Consider the following 27,448-nt stretch of genomic DNA (forward strand, 5'->3'; position numbering starts at 1 on the left):
CATTAAAGAATGATGTATGTTTATTAAGGCAGAAAACTGCCTTATGTTTTAAAACTGAATTAGAAGTGTTTCTTAAAATTTTATTGAACCTTCATCTGACTCGAATATTAGATTTTCCCCAACACCTCCTGTCATGATAGAAATGCAGCATTGGAAAGAATGGGCTTTGGGTATCATCTTGTCGAAAAGTGCGGCAACAGAGGTCCAGAATGTCAGGCTGTTTGCCCAACATGACTCAGCTGGTCCCCGTCTGTTGTGGGTCATCACATTACGGGTCCAACAGGTGAATACACTTAGATCACGTCTCCACGCCCAAACGTTGTTTTTTCTTTTTCTTTTTTTTAAACACATTTATAATTGGACTCTGGGAGAAATTTTTTCGGAGCATGAAATAGACCAAATCCGTGGCTTAGACTATCTTGTTCTGCTGATTTTTCTCAGAATTTACAAAACACAAAGAACTGCATAAATCAAAAATAAGCAAATACATACAAATTAGAGCCAGGGAAGAGGTCCAGTTTTGCTAATCTCACTGACATGGAAGTATAAAAAAGCGTTCCTAAACATTGCTTTTTTATGTAAGACGAGAGAGACCGCATCACGTTTGTTTTTTACTTCGGGGACGTTTTATGTTCCACTGAAGGGGATTTAAAACAGAAGGGATTTTGGAATCTTTAATACTCCTCGTAGGATCGTATTATTTAGCTCACTACCACCACTTGTGAATATTTCAGCACTTCTAGTTCTGATTTGGGGAGTTTTTTTACCCCAAACTTGCCAGCAGCTGTGGGTGGTAACTGACATCTCTATGTGAGCTGTACATCGTTGACAACTGGAGTGATTTGCACTGTGGCCTGGTACTTTTTGAGGTTTCCTTTCTTGTGGACACTGTCTACGATTAAACACTAGTCACAAACAAGCCCCAAAGGGAAGTGCTCCCGGCTGGCGTGGTCACAGTCACATGGAGCCAGGGCCCTGATTTTCCTCTCCTCAAACAAGGCTGCCCCGTCCAGGGCTTGGGGTCCTGGAATCCGGCTCCATAGCCCTTGTTTTCAAAGTGAAAAGGGGAGAGAGCTGCTCGTGATCTTCAGGATCACGTCACATACAGTTGTCAGGGTCCCCCTGGGTCAGAGGTCGTGTGCAGACATGTTGATAATATCGAAAAAAGGAAAAGCCCATCACAGTCTGGGGAAAGGAGATCCTTTTAATGAGCTGATGCTTGCATTTGATTAAAAAAAAATACATAGGGCTTCCCTGGTGGCGCAGTGGTTGAGGGTCCGCCTGCCGATGCAGGGGACACGGGTTCGTGCCCCGGTCTGGGAGGATCCCACATGCTGCGGAGCGGCTGGGCCCGTGAGCCATGGCCGCTGAGCCTGCGCGTCCGGAGCCTGTGCTCCGCGTCGCGAGAGGCCACAGCGGTGAGAGGCCCGCGTACCGCAAAATTAAAAAAAAATAATTTAAAAAAATACATAAACACATGAAATTGGCAAGATATTCTTTTCAGGTTTCAGAGAGAAGTATCCCATGTCTAACCAGGGAAACACATGAGGACATGAGTAATCAGAGGGAGAAACATCATTTATAATGACAAGGTGAACTGTGAGAATTGGCTGGAGCAGAAAATGAGGGAAAGAAAGGGACCAGCTCTGGTGTGAGATGTACACAGGCACGTGCCTACAGGCATGTGTATGTGACTGTGCGGGTGTGGATACATGAGTGACTGAGAGGTGTGTGCCCATGTGCACATACGTGTGATCTCTAAACCAGGTAACTTCTAGAGTCTGAGGTATTATCGGCATAGATGTCCTATGGCAGTACTGTGACCAACTTGTCCTGGTTTGCCTGGACCTATCTCGGTTTGAGCACTATAAGGCCCGTGTCCTAGAAAACCCATCAGTCTTGGGCAAACCAGCATGGTGAGTCAGTGTACCTCTTATTTATAGATTCATCTTTAAGATCCAGCTGGTGAAAATGAGCCAGAGGAACTTCAAACCCGAGTGGACAGGGCATGTTGCGCACCTGTTTCTTTGTCTGTCTTATCGCTTGCAGTTGGCTGGCCGGAGCTCATCCAGGTCAGCGTGTGTGCTAACGTTTCGGGGCTGCATGCCTGACGACAGCATATTTTACTCCCAGGTCTGGAGATCTAGCAATCGTTTGAACTTGGCAAATAAGTAGGCAGTGAGAGATGTGAAAGGGGAAAGTAGGATGAGAGAAGGGAGAGCGGGAAGGACTAGGGAACTTCCTAGGCACTACCTGGAAGGTCTCAGCAATGATACTAGACCCCTCCATGGGAACCGAGAATCCTTTCTGGGAATTCTTTTGAGTTGTATTTAATTTCTTTTTTCCAATTACAATTTTCTTCTAAAACTCAGTCTTTCAATCCTAAATGTTGAGGTAATGCTGGGATTTTCAACGAGAAGCATAAGTTGCATTTTTTGTAGCAGAGTTACCATAAATTGGCCTACAGTGAGTAATTTTTTTTAATCAGATGGAAAAGAGGCATCCCAGCTATGTTTCTAGACATCTGAGAATATTTAATAACTTCTTTGAGAGATAAAGTTAAGAGGCTGGTGAAATTAGGGGCCTTTGTGGTCCACTTAAGTGATGTACTTAAAAATCGTTTTTATTTTAAATAATGCAATGGATTTTTATTGTAAATAGACTACATGGTGAGTAATTTATAAAATAGAAATAACCAAAAATAAAGAAATAGAAATTATCCATAATCTTTCTATCATCCCTGCTAACTAGAATTTTATTGTATATCCTTTCAGTCTTTTAAAAAGTGTATGAATGTACATTTTAATATATACGTGTGCTACAGATGACGTACAATTTAGTAAATAGATACACTGTAAAGGTTTGTTCTTTTAAAATTTTTTTAAATTGAGATATAATTGATATAGAATGTTACGTTAGTTTCAGGTGTACAGTATAATGATTCAGTATTTGTATATACTGCGAAGTGATCGTGATTGCCGCAGTAAGTCTGGTTAACGTTCATCCGCATACGTAGTTACAGGTTTTTTTCCTTGTGATGAGAACTTTTAAGAGCTCTTAGCAACTTTCAAATATGCAATGCGGTTTCTTTTTCTTTCCTAAGATCGCTTTGGGCATTGTATTGTTCTCTATGCAGGATTAAAGCTCTTACCTCTAGACAATAAATTCAAACCTTGGTGGGTGTGTGAGGCGTTGGGAAGCTCAGATGCTCTCAGAAAAGTGTTCCCTTTGGGTCTCAGGACTTGCTGATGCCTGCACACTTCTGCTCTTTTTGCCTCGTGTGGCCCCTTCCCCTCTCCCCACCCGAACGAGCCGTGTCCAGGAGCTTTTCTAGCTCTGAGTGCTTTGTGGCCTAGTCACTGTCCCCACCTTCAGTACCTGCGCTCCTGAAGCGGGGGCGGGTGAAGGGCTGTCCGCTCATCCCCTGAGGCAGGTGCGCTTGGCCCAGGGGAAGGGCGCAGCCCTTTCTCTAGACCTGAAATTCTTCCTGCTTCATCTTGTACTTTCCTCAGGCCCCTTTCTCCCCGAGAACGTCCTCCTGCCTGTCGTGGGCTGTTCCTCCAGGTGGCCCTTTATTGCAGCGAAACCTCAACCTTCTTGAGCTGAGAGGGAGCCCCAGGCATCTTGGAGGCTCTGCATTGCTCATCCCTCAGGGTCTGGCTATTGGAGCCAAGATTTAGAGCTTTGGGGCCCCGGGGTCTGACTTACTCGTCCCCACCTGAGGGCTGGCTTCACCTAGTCTGAGCGGGGGACTCAGGGTTACGTCTAGGGTTCTCACATGTGCCCGTCAAGACTTCCAAGCCTTGGGGCAGCTCTTAGGCCACCTGTGCTCCCAGAATCTCTCTCGTAGGACCTGTAGCTGCAGGGTAAGGATGTGGCATGAGTTTGGGAGCCAGGTCTCAGTGCTGCCCTTGTCACTCACGTGACCTTGAGCAGGTTCCTTGCCCCTTTGAGAGTTCGTCTTCCCAAATGGGCAGTGGTGGAGTGACAGTGACGACCGTACTCAGGCTTCATGCAGCGTAGGTAGGACAATGTGTGTCCATCACTTAGCAAACTGTCTAGCGCACAGCCAATATTTAATATATTTTTATTTAAGAAAGACGTTCCCTACTTTCTAAGAATATTCGACACTAGGGACGTTAGAAAGGGATCTAAGAGGGACTCGGGCCATGTGGAATCTGAGGAGGAAGTGCTGCTGCGAATGGGATTTAACTGACACAGGCCTTAAGGTTATGATTTCAAACCTGCCTATGCTCCGTCCTCCCTGGGCAGCCGAGGACTGACAGCGTGGTGTCCTGACCGCGGACCCTGGCATTTGATGGGGGAGGTACTTTCCTTTCTCTGCCTTCTCTGTGCAGGGTTTGCTCCGTGTGAACGAGTCCCTTCTCCCCGCATCACCTCCTGCCCCCTGGAGCCCTGTTCGTGAGCCTCATCTCGCACCAGATCGCAGCCTGGAGCTGCTTTGCTGACCTATTTCTGGGGGTTTTATTTTCGTCCTGGGGGTGGGTGTGGAAACGGCCTCCTGCCACCCTTCAGGCCCACCCCTCCCTCTTCTTACTGCGCTGTCAACCCCTAGGCACTCCTTTTTCTCACCCTCTGTTAGATGCTCCCTCCTAATGGTTTACCACTTCTCTGGGAGCAGCGGGACAACATGGGGCAAAATGGTACAGATTACCAAAGGAGTGGTGTGACTTTCCAAAGCCTGAGTGACAGAAGTCGTCAGGGCCGCCTTCAGGCTTTTGATGTGCTGGGGTCTTAAGCCATAGCAACTGGTTCCTCCAGGCCATTTAGTTGTGGAAACTGCGGCGGGCCTGCCGGTGCTGCAGTGGGATCCGTGCTGTGTGTGTTTGTCCCAGTGAATATACCTCCTCCTTTTTTCTGGTATTGATTCATTTTAAAGTTTGTGAATATGGAATTCAAATATTACAGCACATTTTCTGTAATACTCAGTACCCTACATTTTTCTATCTTACATTCTCCCTGATTTCTCTCTCTCTCTCTCTCTCTCTCTCTTTTTTTTGCATGGAACAGGTTTTTCAGTTGAGGGATGGCAGTTACCACCACTGCATGTCCCAAACTATGTTTTCCTGAATATCTGCTCAGCTCACTTGTAGGTGATGCTGACTGAGTTACTGGCTCTGCTTTGTCCCCGGCCAGTGGGTAAATAGAAATAATACCTTTCACTTAGAGAATTTTGCACTTTATACTTTGCAAAATGCTTCCACATGTATTATCTCATTTAAGTATTGAACAGTTCTGCGAAGCAGATGAGTTACTATTACCTCCCTTTTGCCAATGAAGAAAATAAAATCAAGGAGGTTACTCATTCATTCAAAAGGATCATTGGCCGTCAGCCACATGCCATGCCCAGTTCTAGGCACACGGGATATAAAAATGCACAACAGACTTCTGGCGCTCATGGAACATGCATTCTAGAGAAGACGACAGACAGTAAGTTAATAAATTCAGTAGCATGCCCGGTGGTGACAAATGCTGTGGAGACCTAACCAACAGGGATGGGGAGTAACCAGAGGTGCAGTTAGGTGGTCAGGAAAGGCCTCTCCAAGAAGATGGCATTGGAGCCTGTAGACACGGGAAGTGAGAGGGTGAGCTGTAGGGCTCTCGGGAGTGAGGGCATCTTACTGCTGAGGAAGCAGCACGTGCAAAGATCCTGTGGCAGGTGCGTGCTTGGCGTGTTCATGGAATTGCCCTATTGAAAAACGCCTTCAAGGGTATGAAGTGAGGTCGGAGAGCAAGCCAGAGCCTGAATCAGGGTGGGCTGTGTGTACCACCCTAAGGATTTTGAATTGTATTCTAGCTCCTAGAGAGAGGGCATTAGGGAGTTATATACTGGGGATGGCATCTGAATTATGTTTTAAAAGCGTCATTGTGGCCACTGTGTGGAGAATAGGCCGTAGGGGCAAAGTAGAACCAGAAACACATGGTGGGGGCCTACTGCAGTACTTTAGATAACAGACGGCAGCTGGGGAGCTGGGGAGCAGCTGGATTCGGGTCAGTTTTGAAGGTGGAGCAGGCAGGATTGGCTGGAATTGGGGAGGAGGCTGTGAGAGAAAGAGGGGGTCAAGGAGGGCTCTAAGCTCAGAGGAAGAATTCAGGAAGGGATGTAATGATGTCGTCGTTGACTGATGGCAGGTCCAGACTTCCTGAGTGACACGCCCCGTCCTGGCCTTCTTTCCAGAACATTCTGAGCAAGGGTCAGTGACTAGCAGTGGTCTTCCTCTGGCTGGGCTCTTCTCCCCATGGCCATTGTGAGTCTTCTAAGAAGTGATATGGCTGCTACAAGACCCCCTTTCTCCCTCTATCAAACCCACTTTGACCATAGACATTTATTGATCCTTTCTGACTGGAACACAATAGAGGGGAGGGGTTAGTACTTACTGTTGTGTAATCTTTTAATTTATTTCAAGGACATGGAGGGGGATGGGGGAGCTCTACCGGAATATCCAATTAAACATGTCACTTAGTACTGGTAATATCCTTAAAAGCCCATTAATGACCTTTAAAATTACTCGTGCGCAAATGTGAACTCTATAGAGGATGCTCTGGTGATCCCAAAGGCTTATTAGCGTGGCTTGTAGGTGACAGATGTTCGGTAAATATTTAGTTGAATTTAGTGATTTGTTTTTTAGGTGAATGTGGAGTGTTGGCCTTCTCAGGAGCGTGTATATTTCCATTCTCTTTTGGGTACTGGTGATGAGTCACACCCCACTTTCAGGTGGGATTAGTGTTGGCGTCTCCATTGCTTTGCTGATGAGGAAACTGAGATGGGAAAAGTGGAAAGTGGAGGTACTTCGCCAGAAGACGCCAGATATGTCATTCCGAACTCCTCTGTAGCTTCGCACCCACAGTTATGGTCCATTTTTCCCTGTTTGGCCCTGCCTGGTCCTACTCATAAGGCTTTCCAGCCAGGAGCAGGATGAAGGGGGGCCTCAGAGATGGTGTGGACTCCAGTATCTGAGTTGAGACCACGTCACAGTGGCTGTGGATCCTTCCAGAACACTCAGGATTGGGGCCGACTGACTACCTCTGTTTCCAAGCCCAGTGGGGTGGACTTCCTTCTTGGTTCAAAAGGGCCGTAAAGCGACAGCTTCCTTTTCTCTTACTTGACAGATCACTTCCAGCCAAGTCAGCCCTTCCTGTTCTAGGCGTCAGTCTCTCTTGTTCTTCTCACTCTCCCGTGTGGTGAAGGCCTTTGGTGTGTTTATCTCCCAGGTGGCTTTCTCCTCGTCAGGATGCAGCCGAGGGCCGGGATGGTCCCGCACCTGGAGGGGCTCTGGAAATGCCCTTGTCAGCCCGGGTTTGAATGACCTGAGGACTAGTTATTTCATTCATGGTTTATTTTGTGATGGGTTCCTTCCTGCCATCCTGGGGCATTTGAAGGCTCTAAAGAGAGAAAGGCTAAAATCCAGCCCACGAGTTGCACCGATCACTAATGGCTTTGGTGACGGGTTTTGTGGGGAAGGCACTGATGATCAAAGGTAGTTTGAAAAATTACGCATGACTTTTTCTCATTCTTACTCTCCTTTGGACTTGGTTTGTCTGATTTTTACCAATGCCAGACAGGAAGAGCAACAGCAAGGGGAAGACCGATGTGGGTGAACCAAGCTACGGCACCCGGTGGTACCCACTGTGCACGGGCCCCAGCCCCGTGCCTTGAGAGTACAGCGGGGTCCAGGGCAAAACCACCCATTGAATGGGAACCAGACTGGTCCCTCCACGGCTGCGTGGTGGATTCCTTGTTGACGCCGTGCTGCCTGACTTATGTGGGGTGCCCCTTGTGGATCCCCAGGCAGCCTCTTTTCTATTCATTTCCTCTCCCCTGTCTTGTTTTGTCCTGTGAACCACGACTTTTGATCGTTTCAGTGCCCGAGTGAGGCTGGACTTGGTCCAAGTCAGTCACAGCCCCACGTGCGTCTGAACTCCGAAGGCAAGTACCCTCACTGATTTACCATTAGCTCTATAGCCCACCTCACTTCTTTCTGGAGTCCAGCTTCTCCCAAGCCTGCTTGCTGGTCTCCTCAGCCTGTGATTTGAGATCCCGAAAGAACCCAGATCTTGTGACTTGGCCGAGGGAGCTGCCCGCCCTGTGGACTTCCCCCACCCTGCGGACCCGCTGTGCTTCAGGGAAAACAAAATGTTAAGTGAGCAGTTTAGCTTGGACTTAATCTGGAGGCAGATCAGTAACTCTACACTGGGAGCCCCTCTCCGTTGTGTTCTCAGGAAAATGAAGTGAATCACCGGAGCAAAGAATGTACTCTGGTGCTACAGCAATAATGAAGTATAATGTTTTGAATTAGGAGAGGGAGGGAGAGTTACTGAGAAACATTTGGCTGTCACTGCATTGTTCCTCTGCCTTCCCTGCCTTCCCACAGATAGATGCTTGGATAAGAATCTTCTCCAGCCTGGTTTTTCCTAAATCCAGCCTTGCGGTGAATTGACAAGGCCGTGTTAGACACAGAAATTATCCCAGAGCAGTGCCTCCAAAGTGACGGTTTCACGGGGGCTCCAGGAAGAGGAGACAAGGACCTGAGCTTCTAGCTCAACCCAAAGATGTTTTTCCTTGTACCACTTGTTAGTTAGGAAATGAGAACCGAACGAAAAAAACAAACAAGTGCATACCGCCAATCTGTCACACTTGAACACCTCCCAGCTCATATCTGTCTTTCTGACTTTATATAATCTGTGATCATCATCATCTCTGAGGACCCAAAAGCACTTTGGTAGGTTGGAGTCCGTTTTACTCTTATAAATAAATACAATCGCCTGAGAAATTACGTCGTTCAGGTCAGTATTAGCCAGTTCACTCGGAAGTTGCATGATAATTTTTTTTAGAAACGGGAAGATGGGAGCAGTGAGGCCCTGTGTTTTCCACTCTTTGGAGCCTCTTATAGGTGTTTTCTGTTGTGTTTATTTTTCCTTCCAAATTGTACATTCACATGCTTAACCTTGGTGTACCTGTTGTGTTATTTTCACGTAGGAAGTGTTGCCAATAAACACTTGGAGTCAATTAGGGCTAAACACACCGGCGGGCAGGAAAGCTTGGTGCCCCAGAAAGGGAAAGAGATTCTCCGAGAGCAGCCCTGAGAGAAGCGTTTTGTTGTGTTTTTGCAAGGATATGGCGATCCAGGTTTTGTCTCTGAAAGGGAAGGAACTGCCCTCTTCTGTGTTTTGCGCTCAGATGGCTGCGCCGAGCTGCGGGGACCTCCCCATGGGGGGACTCTTCCGTTCTCTTGTTTAGAACACGGCAGCCATGATCACATCTGAGTTTAGAACCGAGGGCTGAGCTTGATCAGGAGATGTTCAAGCCTCTGTCTGTCACTGCGGCTAGGCCGGCCAGTGCTCTGGAAGGTGTGACCCCATTGCCTCCATGTGGGTGGTTGCCTGACTCAGCGAATACACACCGGCCCCCTGCTCTGTGCTGGCCCGGGTCCAGGCGCTCAGACACAGAAGGTGACAAGACAAGACGCCCTGCCCCTGGTGCAAGCGCACTGGGGGCGGTTCTCGCCCTCGCCCTCAGTACCAGTACGCGTTTTCTTTCTCCGTGGCCCTTGGGTTTGGGTCGTGTGCTGCAGCCCCCCGCTGTCAGGCCACCCGGGGCTTGGACGGGAGCATGAGAAAGGCCTCTCCCCACGTCCCGTGCTTGGCATGTCCGACACTGGGCCTCGGCTAATAACGGGTCATCTGATGCGGTGTAACTGACCAGGAATCTGAAACCCCGGTCACCCTGGGAACCAGGGCAAGGAGCTGGGCTGTCAGTTACTCTTAACTTTAAAAACTTGAACATTTCATCAAAACCAAATAGCTCCATTGTCATGGTCAGAAGTCCACTGTGGAAAAAGGCAGGATTTCGTGTTTATTTAAGCTGCCACCCAGCGAGAGAAACCAGTCCCACATAGTTCACTTCTCAGCTATTTAAGGACTGATTTTCCATTTTGTGGATGTTTCATGCTTTTACCCGGTCTCTGCAAAAGGAGATGGAAGAGGTAGGATTTATTGGCTGGGCAAGGGGGGATGTGAAGAAAAGCCCTGATGGGCGTGATCTTAATGGAAAGGATGCGTCGCCCAGTACTTTATAGCCCTGCCGGGCACTGCCTGAGCGTGTTGACGCATGGGGTCTGAATCCTCTCTGCCTCGTGGATGGAAGTTACTGCACCTGTGGATGGTGGTCCCCAAATCGGTAAACACAGGCCTAGTACCCCTTGCTAAGTGGGTTATTGATATTCCGTTCTAGTACCTGATAAAGTAATACTATCTTTGTTTGCAGATTTAAGGCCCCCCTGTAGATGTGGCAAGAGACTGAAAACAGTTCAGTCAGCTGACAGGCTAGAAAGAAGCCCCCATCTCTTGGTCCGGTGTCCCTTCCTGCATGTTACTCTTCGGACTTTCAATAAAGGAAACGATAGCCGTTTGATAAGGGTCCCTCCCTTTTCATCTTTCCCGGGATGTCTTCTGGTGAGAAGGTGCCTCTCTCATCAGAGCTTGATTTTCAGTCTCTTGTTACCCTTCCCACTTTGCTGCTCTCCGAGGTGCCTTTTGCTTCTCTTGACTCTTGCTTGGTCTGTGCCTCTACTTTTCCTTCTCGTGGTCCCTCCTGTAACTCCTCTGAATTAACCTCCTTTGTAATCAGAGTCAACAAACATTTATTGTGAACCTGCTATGCGCCAGAGATGGTGCTGGGCGTGTTCACTCAACACTCAGTGACTCTCCAGCCGCTCTCTGCTCAGAGGTCCTGCCCAGCTTGGTCCTGAGGAGGGGCTTTAGCTAATCGCCCTGCTTTTGGGGACAGGCTGTGTTTAAATTCTAATAGAGTGTTGTTAGTGGCTCCAGCATGAACTCTGGGGGAGTTGTGGCTGAGAAGGAGAGATGAAGAGGAAGAACAAGAGAGGGCTTCCCCAGTGGCACAGCACTGAAGAATCTGCCTGCCAGTGCGGGGGACACAGGTTCGAGCCCTGGTCCGGGAAGATCCCACATGCCACAGAGCAACTAAGCCCATGCGCCACAACTACTGAGCCCACAAGCCACAACGACTGAGCCTGCACGCCACAACTACTGAGCACACACACCACAACTACTGAAGCCTGCACGCCACAACGACTGAGCCCACACGCCACAACTACTGAAGCTGCATGCCTAGAACCAGTGTTATGCAACGAGAGAAGCCACCGCAGTGAGAAGCCTGCACACTGCAACAAAGAGTAGCCCCTGCTCGCTGCAACTAGAGAAAGCCCGTGCACAGCAATGAAGAACCGATGCTTCCAAAAATAAAATAAATAAAATAAATTTTACTTTAAAAAAAGAGGAAGAACAAAAGAGAATGAAAGAGGTATTATAATAGAAAACAGGCACTCAAATACATGTGCATGCACCTTCTTACAAGCACTATTCATAGCAGCCAAAAGGTGGAAATCGTCCAACTGTCCACCGATGGATGAATGGGTAGACACAATGTGGTGTGTGCATACAATGGAATATTATACAGCCACAAAAAAGAATGAAGTGGGCTTCCCTGGTGGCGCAGTGGTTGAGAGTCCGCCTGCCGATGCAGGGGACACGGGTTCGTGCCCCGGTCCGGGAAGATCCCACATGCCGTGGAGTGGCTGGGCCCGTGAGCCATGGCCGCTGAGCCTGCGCGTCCGGAGCCTGTGCTCCGCAACGGGAGAGGCCACAACAGTGAGAGGCCCGCGTACCGCAAAAAAAAAAAAAAAAAAAAAAAAAGAATGAAGTACTGATACATGCTAACACTACTGATGAACCTTGAAAACATTATGCTAAGTGAAAGAAGCAAGTCACAAAGGACTGTATGACTCCATTCATATGAAATCTCTATGATATGCAAATCCATAGAGGTAGGGCAAAGGTTGCTGGTTGCCAGGACGTGGAGGGGGGGGATGGGGAGCTTATGGGGAGCTTACTGCTTAACGGGCGTGGGCTTTCTTTCAGGGCGATGAAAATATTTTGGCACCAGATAGGGGTAGTTGTGCACAACACCGAATGTACTAAATGCCCCTGAATTGTTCGCCTTAAAATGGTTCGTTTCATTATGTAAATTTCACTTCAATTAATAAAAAGGAGAATGAAAGGGAGGGAGAATGTCAGAGGTCTGTTTCTGTGAATTCAGGATGAGATTAAAAATCCATTCTGTCTTGTGCATGGTGACCTTGTGATATGGCTTGAGTATTATTGAAGTATTTTGAGCTGATTAATTTCTTTCCTCTGCTCTTTACCATTTAAAATGCTTGGAGTTGGCATCCTGAACGCTGAGTGCAAAGCAATGTGAGAATTGGTGTTCTGGGCCCGGAGTGTTGCGGCTTCAAAAAACAAAGCTGGAAAGATGTGTGCAGTCGGTCCCCCGGTTTCGCTGTGCTCTGGGGGATACCCCTGGGGCTTGAGGAAAGATAGCGGGGGCTAGCGTGCAAAGCCTGAGTTTGTTCTGGCTCCCTTTGCCTGCTGGGGACACTGCGGTGCCCAGGAAAGGGCACGGGGCAGCCGTCAGTCCTGGCTTCTGCTTTCATTCTCTGAGCCCTCCTGGGGGTATGAAGGCGAACCTGTCGCGGACCCTGCTTTTGAGAGGCTTATGGTCTAGCAGGAGAGGGTGGCAGCCACACGAGCAGCTGGCCGTCTTAGTATAAGGTCGGGGTACAGTTTCCATGGGACGTTATGGGAACTTAGAGTGAGGGTCCCCAGACCAGTGGGGATGGGGGTAGGGTGGAGAAGGACGGCAGTTAAGGAAGGCTTCCTGGAATTCAGCCTTGAAGGTTTAAAATAGTGCCGATTGCCCATGAAGTATCCCAAGTAATGGTTTTAGTTCTAGCAAAAGAGAAACACTTAAAACTGAGTGGAAACACATTTTTTAAAAAGAGTTTGATATTTTTCACCAAAGCATTAGTAATTACAGAGGAAATAACTTTGATTTACCTCCCCTTAGTTTTTGGCTTTAATGAATTGTCTTTATTTAGCATTACATAGGAGCACCAAAGCATTTTCAAAATTGGGGGCCTGTAAGTAACGTCTTCATCCTGGAGGTGAGGGAGGGAAGGATCTTTTTTTTATAATTCAAGTATTGTTGATTTACAGTTTCATACTAGTTGCAGGTATGCAGTATAGTGATTCAATATTTTTGTAGATTATACTCCACTTAAAGTTATTATAAGATATTGGCTCTATTTTCTGTGCTGTACAATATATCCTTGTAGCTATTTTATTGCATAGTAGTTTGTACCTCTTAATCCCCTACCCCTGTCTTGCCCTTCCCACCACCCCTCTCCCCACTGGTAACCACTGGTTTGTTCTCTGTATCAGTGAGTCTGTTTTGTTGTCTTCATTCATCTTATTTTTCAGATTCCACATATAAGTGAAAACATGCAGTATTTGTGTTTCTTCGTCTGACTTATTTCACTAAACATAATGCCCTCCAAGTCCATCCACACTGTTGCAAATGGCCAGTTTTCATTCTTTTTTATGGCTGAGTAATATTCCATTGTGTGTGTGTGTGTGTGTGTGTGTGTGTATACATACACGCCACATCTTCTTTATCATTCATGTGAAAGATCTTTGAAAGGGCAAGGCCATTGTATAAGTAAGGCAAAGGCATGAGGTTCTGGGGAGTGTGGTCAGAAAAACAGAGCAGTTTAATCCCTCCTAAGAGAAGAGCTGAGGCAGGGGAAGGTGAGGGGCGGGACGGGAAGGCGGTTGGGGGGTCGGGATTGAAGGCTCTAGGCAGGCATGCCACAAGGTAGGTCGGGGCTGTGACTGTGGTACGAGCTGCGGTGTGGGGATAGATGGACAAGGGGCAGAAGTGAGGGCAGCGGGACAGGCTGTGCAGGGGCAGTGGGCATGGAGGGAGCAGAACGGGTGGGTCAGAGAGACCCTTAGAGCAGTGCCGTCCAGGAGAACTTGCTGTGACGACGGGAGTGTTCCCTGACCTGCTTTCTGGTACAGCATCCACCAGCTGCATGGGGCCACTGAACACTTTTAAAATTATTTATTTATTTTTATAAATTTATTTACTTATGTCTGGCTGCGTTGGGTCTTTGTTGCTGCACGCAGGCTTTCCCTAGTTGCGGCGAGCGGGGGCTACTCTTCGTCGTGGTGCACAGGCTTCTCATTGCGGTGGCTTCTCTTGTTGAGTAGCTGAGCTGTAGGTGTGCGGGCTTCAGTAGTTGTGGCACGTGGGCTCAGTAGTTGTGGCTCACAGTCTCTAGAGCACAGCCTTCAGTAGTTGTGGCGCACGGGCTTCGTGGCTCTGTGGCATGTGGGATCTTCCTGGACCAGGGCTTGAACCCACGTCCCCTGCATTGGCAGGTGGATTCTTAACCACTGCGCAACCGGGGAAGCCCCCCACTGAACACTTTCAACGTGGCAGGTGTGACAGAGGAACTGCACTTTTCACTTGAACCACTTTACACTTAAATAGCTACTCGTGGCTACAACACGTTTCTAGAAGGTGAAATCCACACAAGCCGGGGACTGATCGGCCAGCTGGGCCTGGCCAGGTGGACAGAGGCGAAGCTACAAGGCAGCTCAGTTGGGGGATGGATGAGTTTCCTCTTGTGTGTGTTGGGGCTTCCAGGGGACCAGGGGCATCTGGATGATGACGTGCACCCAGCAGTAAGACAAACACAGTCCTTAAGGGAGAGCAGTGGCTGGAGATGCCAGGTGGGAGGCATCAGCATAAAATCCTAGCAGAAATCATAAAAGTGAGCAGCTTAGGGAAGCCCCTTCACTGCCTTTGGCCTCAGAGTCCTGTTGATACCGTGGTGATCTTGTTTGCTCTGCCTGCCTGCTGGGACTGTTCAGAGAAACAGATGACACGACGTCTATGGCGGTGCTGGTAGACTCTTCAAACATTAGGCGGGTTTTATAACATTGTTCGGAGTGGAGAGGAATGTGTCCCAAATGTTATTTTCCAAACAGAAGATAAAGGCCCCAAATTCTGGAAGTGTTGCAAGCTAGATAATCCATCAGGCCCTCCTGCTAAAAGATGACTAGGTCCAGGATAAACAGAGGCAAATATGTCTCCGTCAGGAATGTCAGGGACTCCGAGACATCTTGGAGGGCTCCCTTGAGGTTGTTACTGTGAGCAAACAAACATAAAAGCCGGTGTCTGCGAGTGCAAATACCAACACCACTCAGATCACTAGACCAGCTCAGGGCCCAGGCCAAGGTGGGAGAGTGGTCCTGGAGGGGTCCCCCGTGAAGCCAGGGCCCTCCAAGCTTCCAGAAGAGATCCCTGCTTCCAGCTTTGTAGTCCTCTCAGAAGCAAATATACTTTTTTTTTTCTTCTAAAGAAAAGCAACACCAGTTTAAACATTTAGGATGAATTTCCATCAAAAATTACCTACAAATTTCCAATCATCCAAGGAGGTAAAACCAGCAAAAGGAAAGTCATCAGAGGGACGGGAGGGCGATGTGGATTAAGTTCCCCAAGGATTTCACATATTAGAAAACAGACACCAAGTTAGAAAAGGGAAGACAACTATGTAGGAAATACAAAAAACGAAGAATAGTATAATAATACGTAGTAGTGATACAGAACAATGGAAAATGACCAAGTAGACCACAGAGCAACTATAACAACAAAGAAAGCTATTGGAAAAAAATATAAATGACAAACTAACAGATGCCTTAAACTGTACATTAAATACCAAAGAGAGAATTGGTGAACTTGTAGACGGGTCTAGAGAGGTGGTTCAGCCCACGTACGAGGAGGTAAGTGATGTAAACGTGCATTTAAGAGAGGCAGAAATTAGAATGAGAAGGTCTAATATAATATCCATCTAACTTTCATCTCAGAGGAAACTGAAGTTAAGTCAGGAGAGACCACTATCGATGAGCTAGTGGCTAAGACTTTCTCAGAACCGATGGGAGATAGGCAGCCGTAGATGTATGAAGTCCAGTGTCACCCCAGCACAATAAATAAAAGGAAACGCACAGCTCAGGGCATTGTAGTGCAGCTGCAGCACAGCAGGCACAGGGACATAAGAGCAACCCGAGAAACCAGATCATACAGAAAGAAATGATGAGTCTGGTATAATGAATACAGGCTTACGTTTCTCCTCTCCGTCACAGTGAGGACATTCTGCCCGCCCCGTATTGCTGTGCCGTTGAAACCAGAGGTGTGGGAGAGTTGATTTTTCTCTTTGGGCTGTCCCATTTGTCTGTTTTGACTGAAGATGTTCACTTTTTTTGTGAGAAAATGCATGTTATCTATGCTGATGTTCACTAAGTGTAATCTAATTGCTTCTTTATAGCCGTCCCTAGAAGGAGGCAAAGTGGTGGTTATTTGCTATCCATGGGACTCTATCAAGGCTGCCCCTGTTCAGCTTCAGTCTTTCCTGGTGACACATGTTTATTAGGAGCCCGAGTGCACTCCCTCATGTTAGCTGAGGTCTGTGCCTTGATTCCACTGTAAGACATGCGTGGTTGAAGCGTTTGAACTTCTTCCCAGCCTAAAGTGATGTTAACACCTGTTGGGGTCGGGAAAAAGGTTCTAAAATGAGATTTTCAAAATAAAAAATGACTTGCTTAACCCTTACTACTAATGATGGTATGTAGGCGCTAATTTTTGGTCCTAAATCTTTTTCTAATATACGCACTGAGTCTGGTCTTAAAAGTCATTGGGAATCAAAGGGCAGCCTTGGGGGTCCTTTATGGGGACTGAACTGTTCTGGATCTGTGGCGGTGGTTATAGGAATCTATACATGTGACAAAATGTCATAGAGTTATGACATACATGCATACCCAAAAAAGTGCATGTAAAAGCTGGTGAAATCACAGATGTAGAGGAAAAAACGTATGGACACCAAGGGGGTAGAGCGGGGAAGGTGGATGAATTGGGAGATTGGGATTGACATATATACACTAATATGTACAAAATAGATAACTAACAAGAACCTGCTGCATAGGACAGGGAACTCTGCTGTACAGTAGAAACTAACACAACATTGTAAAACAACTATACCCCAATTAAAAAAAAAACAAAGCTGGTGAAATCAGAGAGAGGGCCTGTAGTCTTGCTAAGGTATTAATGCCAGTGTCAGTTTCTTGGTTTTGTTATTGTTCTTAGTTATACAAGATGTTACATGGGACCTCTCTGCTTTTTTTTTTTAAAAAAAATCTGTCCTATTTTTGCAACCACTTAATAGATCTATATAATTATTTAAAATAAAAAGTAAAGTTTAGATTAAAAAAGTCATTTAGAGCATATGGTAGCCAGGAAAATAGCTTCTTCTTGATATTTGTGATCTTCATAGAACTTGAATACACATATTTAGGAATATTTGGTGAACCCTGGAGGGAAGGGTTATGGCACTGTGGTTAAAAAAGTGAGTAGGAGGGCTTCCCTGGTGGTGCAGTGGTTTTGAGAGTCCGCCTGCCGATGCAGGGGACGCGGGTTCGAGCCCCGGTCCGGGAGGATCCCGCATGCTGCGGAGCAACTAAGCCCGTGAGCCATGGCCGCTGAGCCTGCGTGTCGCAACGCGAGAGGCCACAACAGTGAGAGGCCCGCGTACCGCCAAAAAAAAAAAAAAGTGAGTAGGAGAGTTGAACTCAGTGTCTCTGGCACTATTTAAGGTTGCAAGCTTGCAACAGAGAAGTCAAAAGGCCACCATTGTTACAACCCTTGGAAAACTAGCCAGAACTTTCTATGTTGCCTAAAATGAAATCAGCTTGTGCCATAGCATGAAAAAAAATGTTTATAGTTATCAATGGAATGGGAATTTTTTTTAAAAAGGGTTTCAGCTTCTTCAAGTTTGGTCTGTAAGTGGAAGCATTAAGCATTTGGAAAATGTAGAATTTATTGTGGAATGAAGGTACCCTTGAACAATGGGGGTTTGAACTGCGTGGGTCCACTTACATGGCGATACTTTTCAGTAGTGAATACTTCACACTACACAGGGCGTGGTTGGTGGAATCCATGGATTTGGAGGAATTGAGGATGTGGAAGGCCAGCTCTAAGTCGCACTCGGATTAACCCCCGAGTTATTCAAGGGTCAACTGTAATTCCCTGAACTGAGCTATACTGAATTAACCACCAAGTGAGTCCAGTTAGTGAGAAAGTAATGAATATGGACTACTCTTAAATGTATTAGAGAGAGTGTTCCATTCTTTTTTTTTTAGTTATATATTTTATACATAGTAGTGTATATATGTCAATCCCAATCTCCCAGTTTATCCCACGAGTGTTCCATACTTTTCCCTCCCTCTTTCTTCTTTTATATTTGCAGTTGAAGTAGGTGGTGTCTTTATTTTTCTCTAGACAACTTTAATTGATAGAATTCAGATTTTGTGGAATGATGTTCAGAAAATACCTATATTAAAATACCTTTATCACGATCAAATTAAGCAGTAGTGAGAAAGAAAAAGTGACCTTCAGTAAGATGAGTCAAAAAGGAAATCCATGAATAAACAATATTAGAATGAGAAAGACATAAATAGAGCAGAGATTAAATAATAAGAGAATACTCTGAAAAAGTTTATGGCAATAAATTTAAAGAATTAAACCCAAATTAACAAATTTTAGAAAATACACGCTGACTTAAAAAAAAGATAGCTTGAATATTTCTATATGTTTAAAGGAAAATGAATGAGTAATTAAAAATATTCCCCAAAGGAAATTCTAGGATCAGATGTTACTAATAAGTTTGCCAAACTTTCCAGGAAGAGATCATTTCTTGAAAAGAAAGGGAACATTTCCCAACTTATGCCAAGAGCACGTGTAACTTGAAACCAAACAACATGATGGTATGAGACCATCACCAAGGTCACTTATGAAAACAAATGCAAAAATTTCAAACCATAAATTGGAAGGGTAGTGGAACACATGACGTGACACCTTCAGGTCAACGTCATGGACTGCGTGTTTGTGTCCCTGAAATTCATACTGTTCAAACTCTAATCCCCAGTGAGACAGTATTAGGAGGTGGGGTCTTTGGATGATAAATAGGTCTAGGTGAGGTCATGAGGCTGGGGCCCCAGGATGGGATTAGTGTCCTTATAAGAAAAAGAGACTCCAGCTCCCATACACTCTCTCCCTCTGCGAGCACGCACCAAGGGAGGCTATGTGAGGACCTAACTGGGAAGAGGGCCCTCAGCAAGGACCCAGTCCTGCTGGCGCTCTCATCTCTTGCTTCCAGCCTCCGGAACTGTGAGGAATAAATGTTTGCTGTTTAAGCCACCCAGTCTGTAGTACTTTTGTTACAGCAGTTACAACTCACTGAGACAGGGAAGCAGTTTGCTGAACTTCTTATTAGGTCCACAGTTTTTAATGTGCCTCGTCCTTTCCAATTGTTTAACCTTAGCAGCACTGAGCTGGATTCCAACACAAGACTGAAATGAGCATCCTCACCTTCTTCATTGTTTTAAAGGAAGTGGTTCAAACGTATCACCATTAGGACTGTTGTTAGTGTACGTTTTTATGTTGACTCCTTATCAGGTTAATGGAGTTCTTCCTATTCCTGGTTTGCTGGTTTATTTTTCTTTCTTTCTTTTATTTTTTGGATAAGCAACTCTTTTTTTGGGGGGTGGGTATAGTTGTTTTATAATGTATTAGTTTCTACTGTACAGCGAAATGGAGTTCCCCGTGCTATACAGCAGGTTCTTATTAGTCATCTATTTTATGCATATTAGTGTATACATGTCCCAATCTCCCAATTCATCCCACCACCACCAGCCCCACCACCCACTGGTTTGCTAGTTTAGAAGAGACTCAAGTGTAAGGAATGGACCCTGTTGGGCTCCTGATTCCAGCAAACCCAATGTAGAAAGACAATTTTTGAGGCATTTGAGGAAATTTAATTATGGATTGGGTATAGGACAGTGAGGAATTATTTTAACTGAGGTGTGATCATACGTTGTGATTGTGTAAGAAAATGTCCATTTTTTAATTTTTTAACAATGGTAAAATACGCGTAACGTAAAATTTACCACCTTAGGTACAGGTACGTTCACACTGTTGTGCGCCAGTCACCTCCATCCTCTCCAGAACTTTTTCATCTTCCCTCACGGCAACTCAGTACCCATTCAACACTAACTTGTCATACCCCCAGCCCCTGGAAGTCACCATTCTACCTTCCGTCTCTATGAGTTTGATTGCTCTGTGTACCTCATGAAAGTAGAATCGTACGATATTTGTCCCTTTGTAACTGTCTTATTTCACTTAACAAAATGTCCTCAGGGTTTATCCATGTTGTAGCATGTATCAGAATTTCTACTTTTATGGCTGAACAGTATTCCATTGTATTTATGGACCACATTTTGTTTATCCATTCGTCCATTGTAGATGTTGGATTCTTCCTATCTTTTGGCTTTTGTGAATGAAGCTGCTATTAACATGGTATACAAATATTTGTTTGAGTCCCTGCTTTTGATTCTTTTCTTACACACCCAAAAGTGGGCTTGCTGGATCGTGTGGTAATTCTGTTTGATGTTTTGAGAAATCACTCGACTGTTTTCCGCAGCAGCTGCTCCATTTTCCATCCCTACCAGCAACGCACAGGGGTTTTACTTTCTCCACATCTCCACCAGCACATATTAAGAAAATGCCCGTGTTTGTAATAGATCTACACGCGGTAGGGCTGCAGAAGGAGAAAAGTTGCTGGTCAGCCATTCCCACAGAACCTCAGCACCCCACCAGCTGATGGGCAGCACAGCCCCCTGCCCGGGCAGCCTTCAAGCTTAGCTGTGGCCGTGACTAGATTTTCCCGGGGTGCCTGTAAAACTTCCGTCATGTCTCTGAAAGGAAAGACTTTAAGAGAAAAAGAAAGACTAAACACTCTGTGATTCCGTGATACATACGTATGTAGTAAAACTTTTTCAAAGGCAAGGGACTGGGAATTCCCTGGCGGTCCAGTGGTTAGGACTCCATGCTTTCACTGCCGAGGGCGTGGGTTCAGTCCTTGGTCGGGGAACTAAAGTCTCGAATGCCCAGAATAAATAAATAAATAAATAAAAGAAAGGCAAGGGACTGCCAGACGTTATTCATGACCCGAGGTCCCTTGTGGGTGGGAGTGGGGGATGGAATAGTGCTCACCTTCCAGTTTTTAGATTGGGTGCTGGTCTCATTTGTGCTTCGTTATTATGTTGCATGACCTCCATAAATTACATATATATACATACTTTTGCATGTATAATACCACACAATTTACACTTATAATCTTAACCTAGTAACGTTCATTCTTTTGGGCTGTGGCTCCTCCCTGTTGACGGGAGGTCCGGTGCTGGTCTGAAATTTCAGCTGGTATCGTCTGAGGCAAAGAGAGAGAACAGAGTGAGTTTTATAAAGCGAAATTGATTCAATTTCAAGGATTGTATATGTCCTTGAATTACATCCTCCCTACTTGATTTGGTGTTAAAAGGACCTTTAAAAATAAAATCAGAGTGTTAAAAGGGTGCCGTTTGTTGTCTTATTTGTTTTATTGTCCTTACAAAAGGAAAACAGAAACAGATGTCCTTGTGTAAGGTCATTACCATTAAAAAAAAATGTTTTCAGTGGTCCTTGAAATAAAAAATTATAGGAATTGTTGCTTCAGAGAACACAGTACTGTGTTCAGTAGCCAAACACCAGGGCTGATGACACTTAGGACAGTGATTTCACTCACCTCCCTTTCCAGAGGATGTAAGTCCTCCACTGTCAAAAGCTCATTTAGAGACGTGAGTAAATTTGAAAAGACATATTCTCAGCTCAGAGGAGCTCGATTGTCAAATACCGCTAACGATGCTTCCAATTACCATTTGCTGAGCCCTTCCTCTATCACTGACTGTCTTGTACAGACTGTCTCACTTAATCCTCAGAAATGTTGTTATTGCCATTTAACTGATAACTGAAACTTTGGCTGGTATCTTGCTTGTTATCACCTGAGTAAGATAAGGGGGAGCTGGATTTCAAAACCGTGTTGTCAGCTTCACACGTCGTCCACATTCTTGGCTACTACCTCGCTACTACCTATTCCACACATGGCACCATCTTTGAGAAGCTAGATGCAGGGGCTACAAAATAGGTACTGAGCGCTGGATCCCCACCTCAGCCCCCTCTCATTTTTCTTGAACTGTCTGATGTTTAAGGAGCCCAGGTCGCAGAGCTCAAAGGGGAAATGCTAAGCTCATTGGAACCATTGCCGTTTTACGGTGGTGGTCTTCAAACGCACATGTAGGCAGTGACCTAATTGTACTTATTTCCTGTATCCTTATGAGACATTAGCAAATGCACTGTGTAACTTTAATTGTGGGCAGAAGATCTGGGGAGAGAGGAGGCATTCTAAGCAAACTCCAATGACCAGTAGCTGAGGTCTCCTGGGAAGAGTGAGGAAGATGGTGTAGCTTTGAGCTAAGAGGCACGAGGAGAGGTGCAGGCGACAATAAGGAGTTTAGGTGGGAGAGCTTGTAACGAGGTGGGCAGCAATCAGAGACTCACGGCGGGGGGGGGGCGGGGGGGGGACTGAGAAGACCACGCCTCTCCTCCAGGAAGGAATAAGGAAAAGCAGGAGGAAGTGGAGTGCTTCAAGACTGACCAGAGGAGAATTGGGGAAATGTACATATAAGGCAACGAGTTCTAATTCGCACGGTAATGAAATGGAAGGCTTTGAACTATGCTTCCACTTTCTCATTTTTAGATTCTTTATCTATCTATTCACATCTGTCTGTGAGCGGCTGCCAGGATCCTTCCTTAGTCACACACACTGCCTCCCAGGATTTCAAAATCCCTCCTTAAGAACTGCGTGCAGTTTCTCCCCTTCCTGGCAAGGTCAGACTCTCCTTCTTTCTTCCTCTCTTACCCTCCCTTCTCATCTTGTGTCAGTTGCCTCTTACCGTGTAACAAATCACCCAAAACTTAGTGGCTTCAAACAGCAAGGTACTGTTATCTCTCACGGTCTGGTGAAAAGACTAGGATGAACTGGGTGGCCCCCCCCCCAGGGTCTCTCATGCAGTTGCAGTCAGGTGGTCACTGGGGTTGGGGTCATCGTGAGGCTCCAGTGGGTTGGACATCCAAGATGGCATCTTCATACCATGTCTAGTGCCTCAGCTGAGGTGGCTGGGGACTGACTGGGCTCTTCCCTCCCTCCTTCCTTCTCCCTCTGTGTCTCTGTGCGCCACACAGCCTCTCTACGTGGTTACCTCGGACTTCCTCATAGTCTAGGGGGTTCAGAGTAGTTGCACTTCTTACGTGGTAGCCATCTTTCCTTAGACATTCCAAGACACCTAAATGGAAGGAAGTTCCAAGCTTAGGACTTAGCCTCAGAATCACTCAGCACCACTGTTGCTGCCTCTTGTTGGTCCAGAGGAGGTCACAGAACCAGCCCAGGGGAGAAGGGACCACCTAAGGGTGTACATACAGGAAGGTGTGGTTTACTGGGGGTGGTATACCTCTCCAAAGACTAACATATTTCTCATGTATTGAAATGTGTGTCCCTTCTCTCCTCCTTATAACTGAAACATCTTAAGTCACTGTTTTATTTTTATTTTTAAGTCACTGTTTTATGTCTTGCTTCGCATCCGTAGTTTTTCTTTCTGTTGTTTATGTTAAGAGTGATTGGACGACTTCTTTGAGGAATTCTTATGCATTCTCTCAAAAGAATCTTAAGAATATGCTTTCATTTCTTGATATTGAAATTTTTAAGCACCCAAGAGGCCCTAGAGAAAAGCTGTGTGACTCTTTTTTAGAAAGTCTCTTTGGGAAATCAGATTCGATTCACTTTTTAACCACTGATGATAACATATCAAACTGAAAAGGCAGATCAGTTTTAGGGAAAAGTGATCCACCATCAGGTGTGGGTGTCCTTGGGTGAACTCCCCAACAATATTGCTTTTCATGCTTAGCCACTAATTAAAAAACCTGTTCTCTTGTTGGGACTGAACCATGGTTTACTTTCTGGCTGGACCTTTTTTTTTTTTTTAACTTATATTCAAGCTCTTACACAAGCCAAAGCTTACTGTTTTTTAACAACTCCCTCCCCCCCACCCCGCCCCCAGAAAAGGGATAACTTGAATCTAAAAGATTTGTTGCACAGTCACATGGCAGCTTCAGAAATTCTTTATTTAAAAACCTCGTACCGATGGATGGCTTAACTTTCCCAAGCTTCTGCAATGCCATCGAGGTCTCAAGTTCGTGTAAAGTTATTGGCTTTAAAGGAGCTTAATCTGCAGAGCTTTTCTCTGGTGATTATGGAGAACAGCACATGGGGGAGAAAGTGGGCCATTGGAGGTGGCAAATAACTTGATCTTTTTTTTTTTTTTTCCCTACCCACAAGCCCTGGAAAAACTCTGCCATCGGGGATTAATTTGCTCATGAGATTTTACTGCGGTTGCCATTAAGAAAAACCTAACGGGAGCAGCAGGGCAGAAGCATTTCTGAGCTCTGGGGAAAAGAGTCAGGATTTGTGGTGGGAAGCAGGATGCTCGTTTTTCTCTCCTACAACGATTATGAGTTAAGCATCCGAGGTTGCCAGCGTTTCTCTCACTCAGGACCTTGTATAGAGCCATCTGAAGGCTGACTCTGAAGCATGATAATCCGTAGTTTGTAGTTTTCCATAGTTTGTCTTTATGCAGGGAAAAGATTTCCTTTAAAGAAAGCTTTTAGGGAGTTCCGTGGTGGCTTCTTAGGATTCGGCGCTGTCACTGTCATGGCCCGGGTTGGGGAACTGAGATCCTGCAAGCCGCGTGGCATGGCCAAACTATGAAAAACAACAACAACAATAACAAAAAAACGCTTTTAGACTCGATCCTTTCCCAGTTTTTTTAAAAAAGCCTTAGGGCTTCCCTGGTGGCGCAGTGGTTGAGAGTCCGCCTGCCGATGCAGGGGACACGGGTTCGTGCCCCGGTCCAGGAAGATCCCACATGCCGCGGAGCGGCTGGACCCGTGAGCCATGGCCGCTGAGCCTGCGCGTCCGGAGCCTGTGCTCCGCAATGGGAGAGGCCACAACAGTGAGAGGCCCGCGTACCGCAAAAAAAAAAAAAAAAAAAAAAAAGCCTTAGACAATCGCATGTTATCCCGTTGGTGATGTGTTTCCGCAACTCTGTCCTCATACGTGGGTTCTACATGCAGGTTAAATGGAGACCCCGGCAGCTTCATAACCCAGAGGGTCCCTCCCCTCAGAAGCGTTCAGCCCTCAGTTTCCTCCAGTAGAGCGAGGGCAGTGGACTTTAGTTAGAGCAATATTTTCTATGAAGTTTCACACTAAACCCCTCAACAAAAACTCCCCCTGGACATCAGGCAAAATACGAGGACCGTTCGAGCTTCAGACCCAGGCGGAACGCGCTGCCCACCCCCATCTCCGACCACGGAACACCCCTCCCCCAGCAAAGGTTAGCTCAGGGCTGCCCTTGGTCTTGGCAACTGCCTGGTGGGGAGAGAAGGAACCAATCTGAGGGGATAGGAGAGCAGCAGCAGGAAAAGGGGGGCTGCGAGGGGACAACAGGGCCAGGACGGCAGAGGGGTTCTTAGTCACTGTTGCCTGGGTCCCTCCAGCTTCCCTGGGAAGCCCTCTTCCTCTCATGCTGCAGATGAGGAAGCCGGAAGGCAAGAGTTTAAATAACTTGCTGTCATGCAACTTGGTTAAATAGTTTCAAGTCGTTAAAGAGAATCTAAGCATTGTATTTAATCCCTGGGGAGAATGAAGGATTTTAATCTCAGCCTGGCAGCCTAGCCTGCGGTTCTTTCCACCACCCACTGACCCCTCTAATAAGGGTAACGGTAAGCCGCTTAGGAATGAAAACGGGGGAACTTTCTAGATGTGAGCCTGTGGCACTTAGCCAAGTAACGATAGTTGTCACTCTCTCTTGTTTAATCCTATAGTGGAGGACGACAAGGAGTTCTCCCCTCGCCAGCGACACCACAAAGAGTTCAAGTTCAACCTATCCCAGATTCCTGAGGGTGAGGCGGTGACGGCTGCAGAGTTCCGAATCTACAAGGACTGTGTGGTTGGAACGAGTTTTAAAAACCAAACTTTTCTTGTCGGCATTTACCAAGTCTTACAGGAGCAGCAGCACAGGTACGGAGGCTCGAGGAACCCCAAAGGGTGGGGCTGGCCCCCGTTTCTCACCCCGTCACCTTATAACCCCGACTGTGTCCCTGGAAGGTGGCTTGGAGTTCAAGGGCAGCACACGGGCGTGATGGGGGCTGTGTTCCCAATGGTAGCGTTGAGCCAGCAAGACGACTTTTTTGCTTTTAAGGTGAAAATTTACCAAATAGTTTTCTTTTCCGAAGCAAGCCAGTGAATGGTATCTACTAAGCATCCTTTGTGTTCGGAAAACATATAACCCACTGGGACTAAAATGTTTCCCGCTATGTTTTAGTCCCTACTTCGAATGGTGGATGAGGGTGGCTAACATAAGTTCGCACACGGAAATTATATGAGGATGCTTAATTGCAAATGCTGTTGATTCAAGCGAATAGAAGGCTGTGTGCTTGTGCATATAATATACACATACATGATATGTCTTTGAGTGAGTGTGTGTGTGTATATGTGTGTCTCAAATGTGTTTTTTATCATGTAGTTGCAAGGGACCGGTAGACTTTTTTTCCCATGTCTATATTATTCTTGTTTCCTGAAATGAGGCCACACTGTTTGACAGAAGAACTGTGTTCTTGGGGCTGCCTAGCAAATAAAGGAAAACTTCCATGGAGTGATGTTTAGAGCCTCGGAGGGGCTAAGGGATGAAGTATTACAGCAGTTATTTCAGTCCTACATACAGCACACAGAAAACAAGCCCATGACCTTGAACTTTGCTTGTACGTAGGGCTCAGTTGAGTGGTTTGGCCAGACAGAGAGTCTGATGCAGAGGTCAGCACCGCCCGTGGTTCTCAGAGGGCAGCAGGTAGGAACTCGGCCCGTGATAGGACATTCTGGCAATTGTGTGGTAAATACGAAGATAAAAGAGAAAGGAAGAGAATGCAGAGGAGGGGGGACATTTACGTCCTCTATTTATGGACTCTATTAGCTTTGGTTTTATAAACCACCTCCAGATTCTTGCTTTTGGTCCTGGAAATCTGTTAATTTCCCAAGAAGGTCCAAAAGTTTGGATTAAGAAGGTCCAAAGGAAGGAGTTGGGTCTCTCCTGAACTTATGGATCTGTGTGTGGGTCTGTCGCAAATACACACACTAAAATAATAACCAACATGAACTTGCCCCATACAAGGACCATTTTGAGAGCAATGCCAACATTTGGCCCTGATGCATATTCAAGTCCGTAATGAGGGAACTGGAGAAGGAGGGACATGCCAGGCTGTGGGCCCATGTCCTAGTGTTGGACAGACACACGGATGGCTGTCTGTGAATTCTTAGCTGTGGCAGTTAAATTGTAAGTAAAACAGAGCCGTTGCAGGATCTTTTTAACAGACCAGAATTTCAGAACGGAAGGCAGGTTTTCTGATGTCTGATTTTCGCTCCTAAATAAAAGTGTATTCATTGACTTAACTGTTAAGGGCCTCTCTTGA

At 46.2% G+C, this 27,448-nt stretch overlaps 1 protein-coding gene across 1 annotated transcript in view; it reads left to right on the top strand.

The window, feature by feature from the left end:
• The window catches only part of BMP6 (bone morphogenetic protein 6), a gene marked incomplete at its 5' end in the record, with an annotated part of 145,470 nt that overhangs the window by 94,030 nt on the left and 23,992 nt on the right, over positions 1-27,448 (top strand). Inside the window, one exon of the mRNA XM_082664818.1 lies at positions 25,808-26,003. Coding sequence (XP_082520944.1) covers positions 25,808-26,003 — 196 coding nt within the window. The remainder of the gene's footprint in view (positions 1-25,807; positions 26,004-27,448) is intronic.

This window comes from Grampus griseus (assembly GCF_964374135.1).
Source record: "Grampus griseus genome assembly, chromosome: 10".
In the NCBI taxonomy this organism is placed as follows: Eukaryota; Metazoa; Chordata; class Mammalia; order Artiodactyla; family Delphinidae; genus Grampus; species Grampus griseus.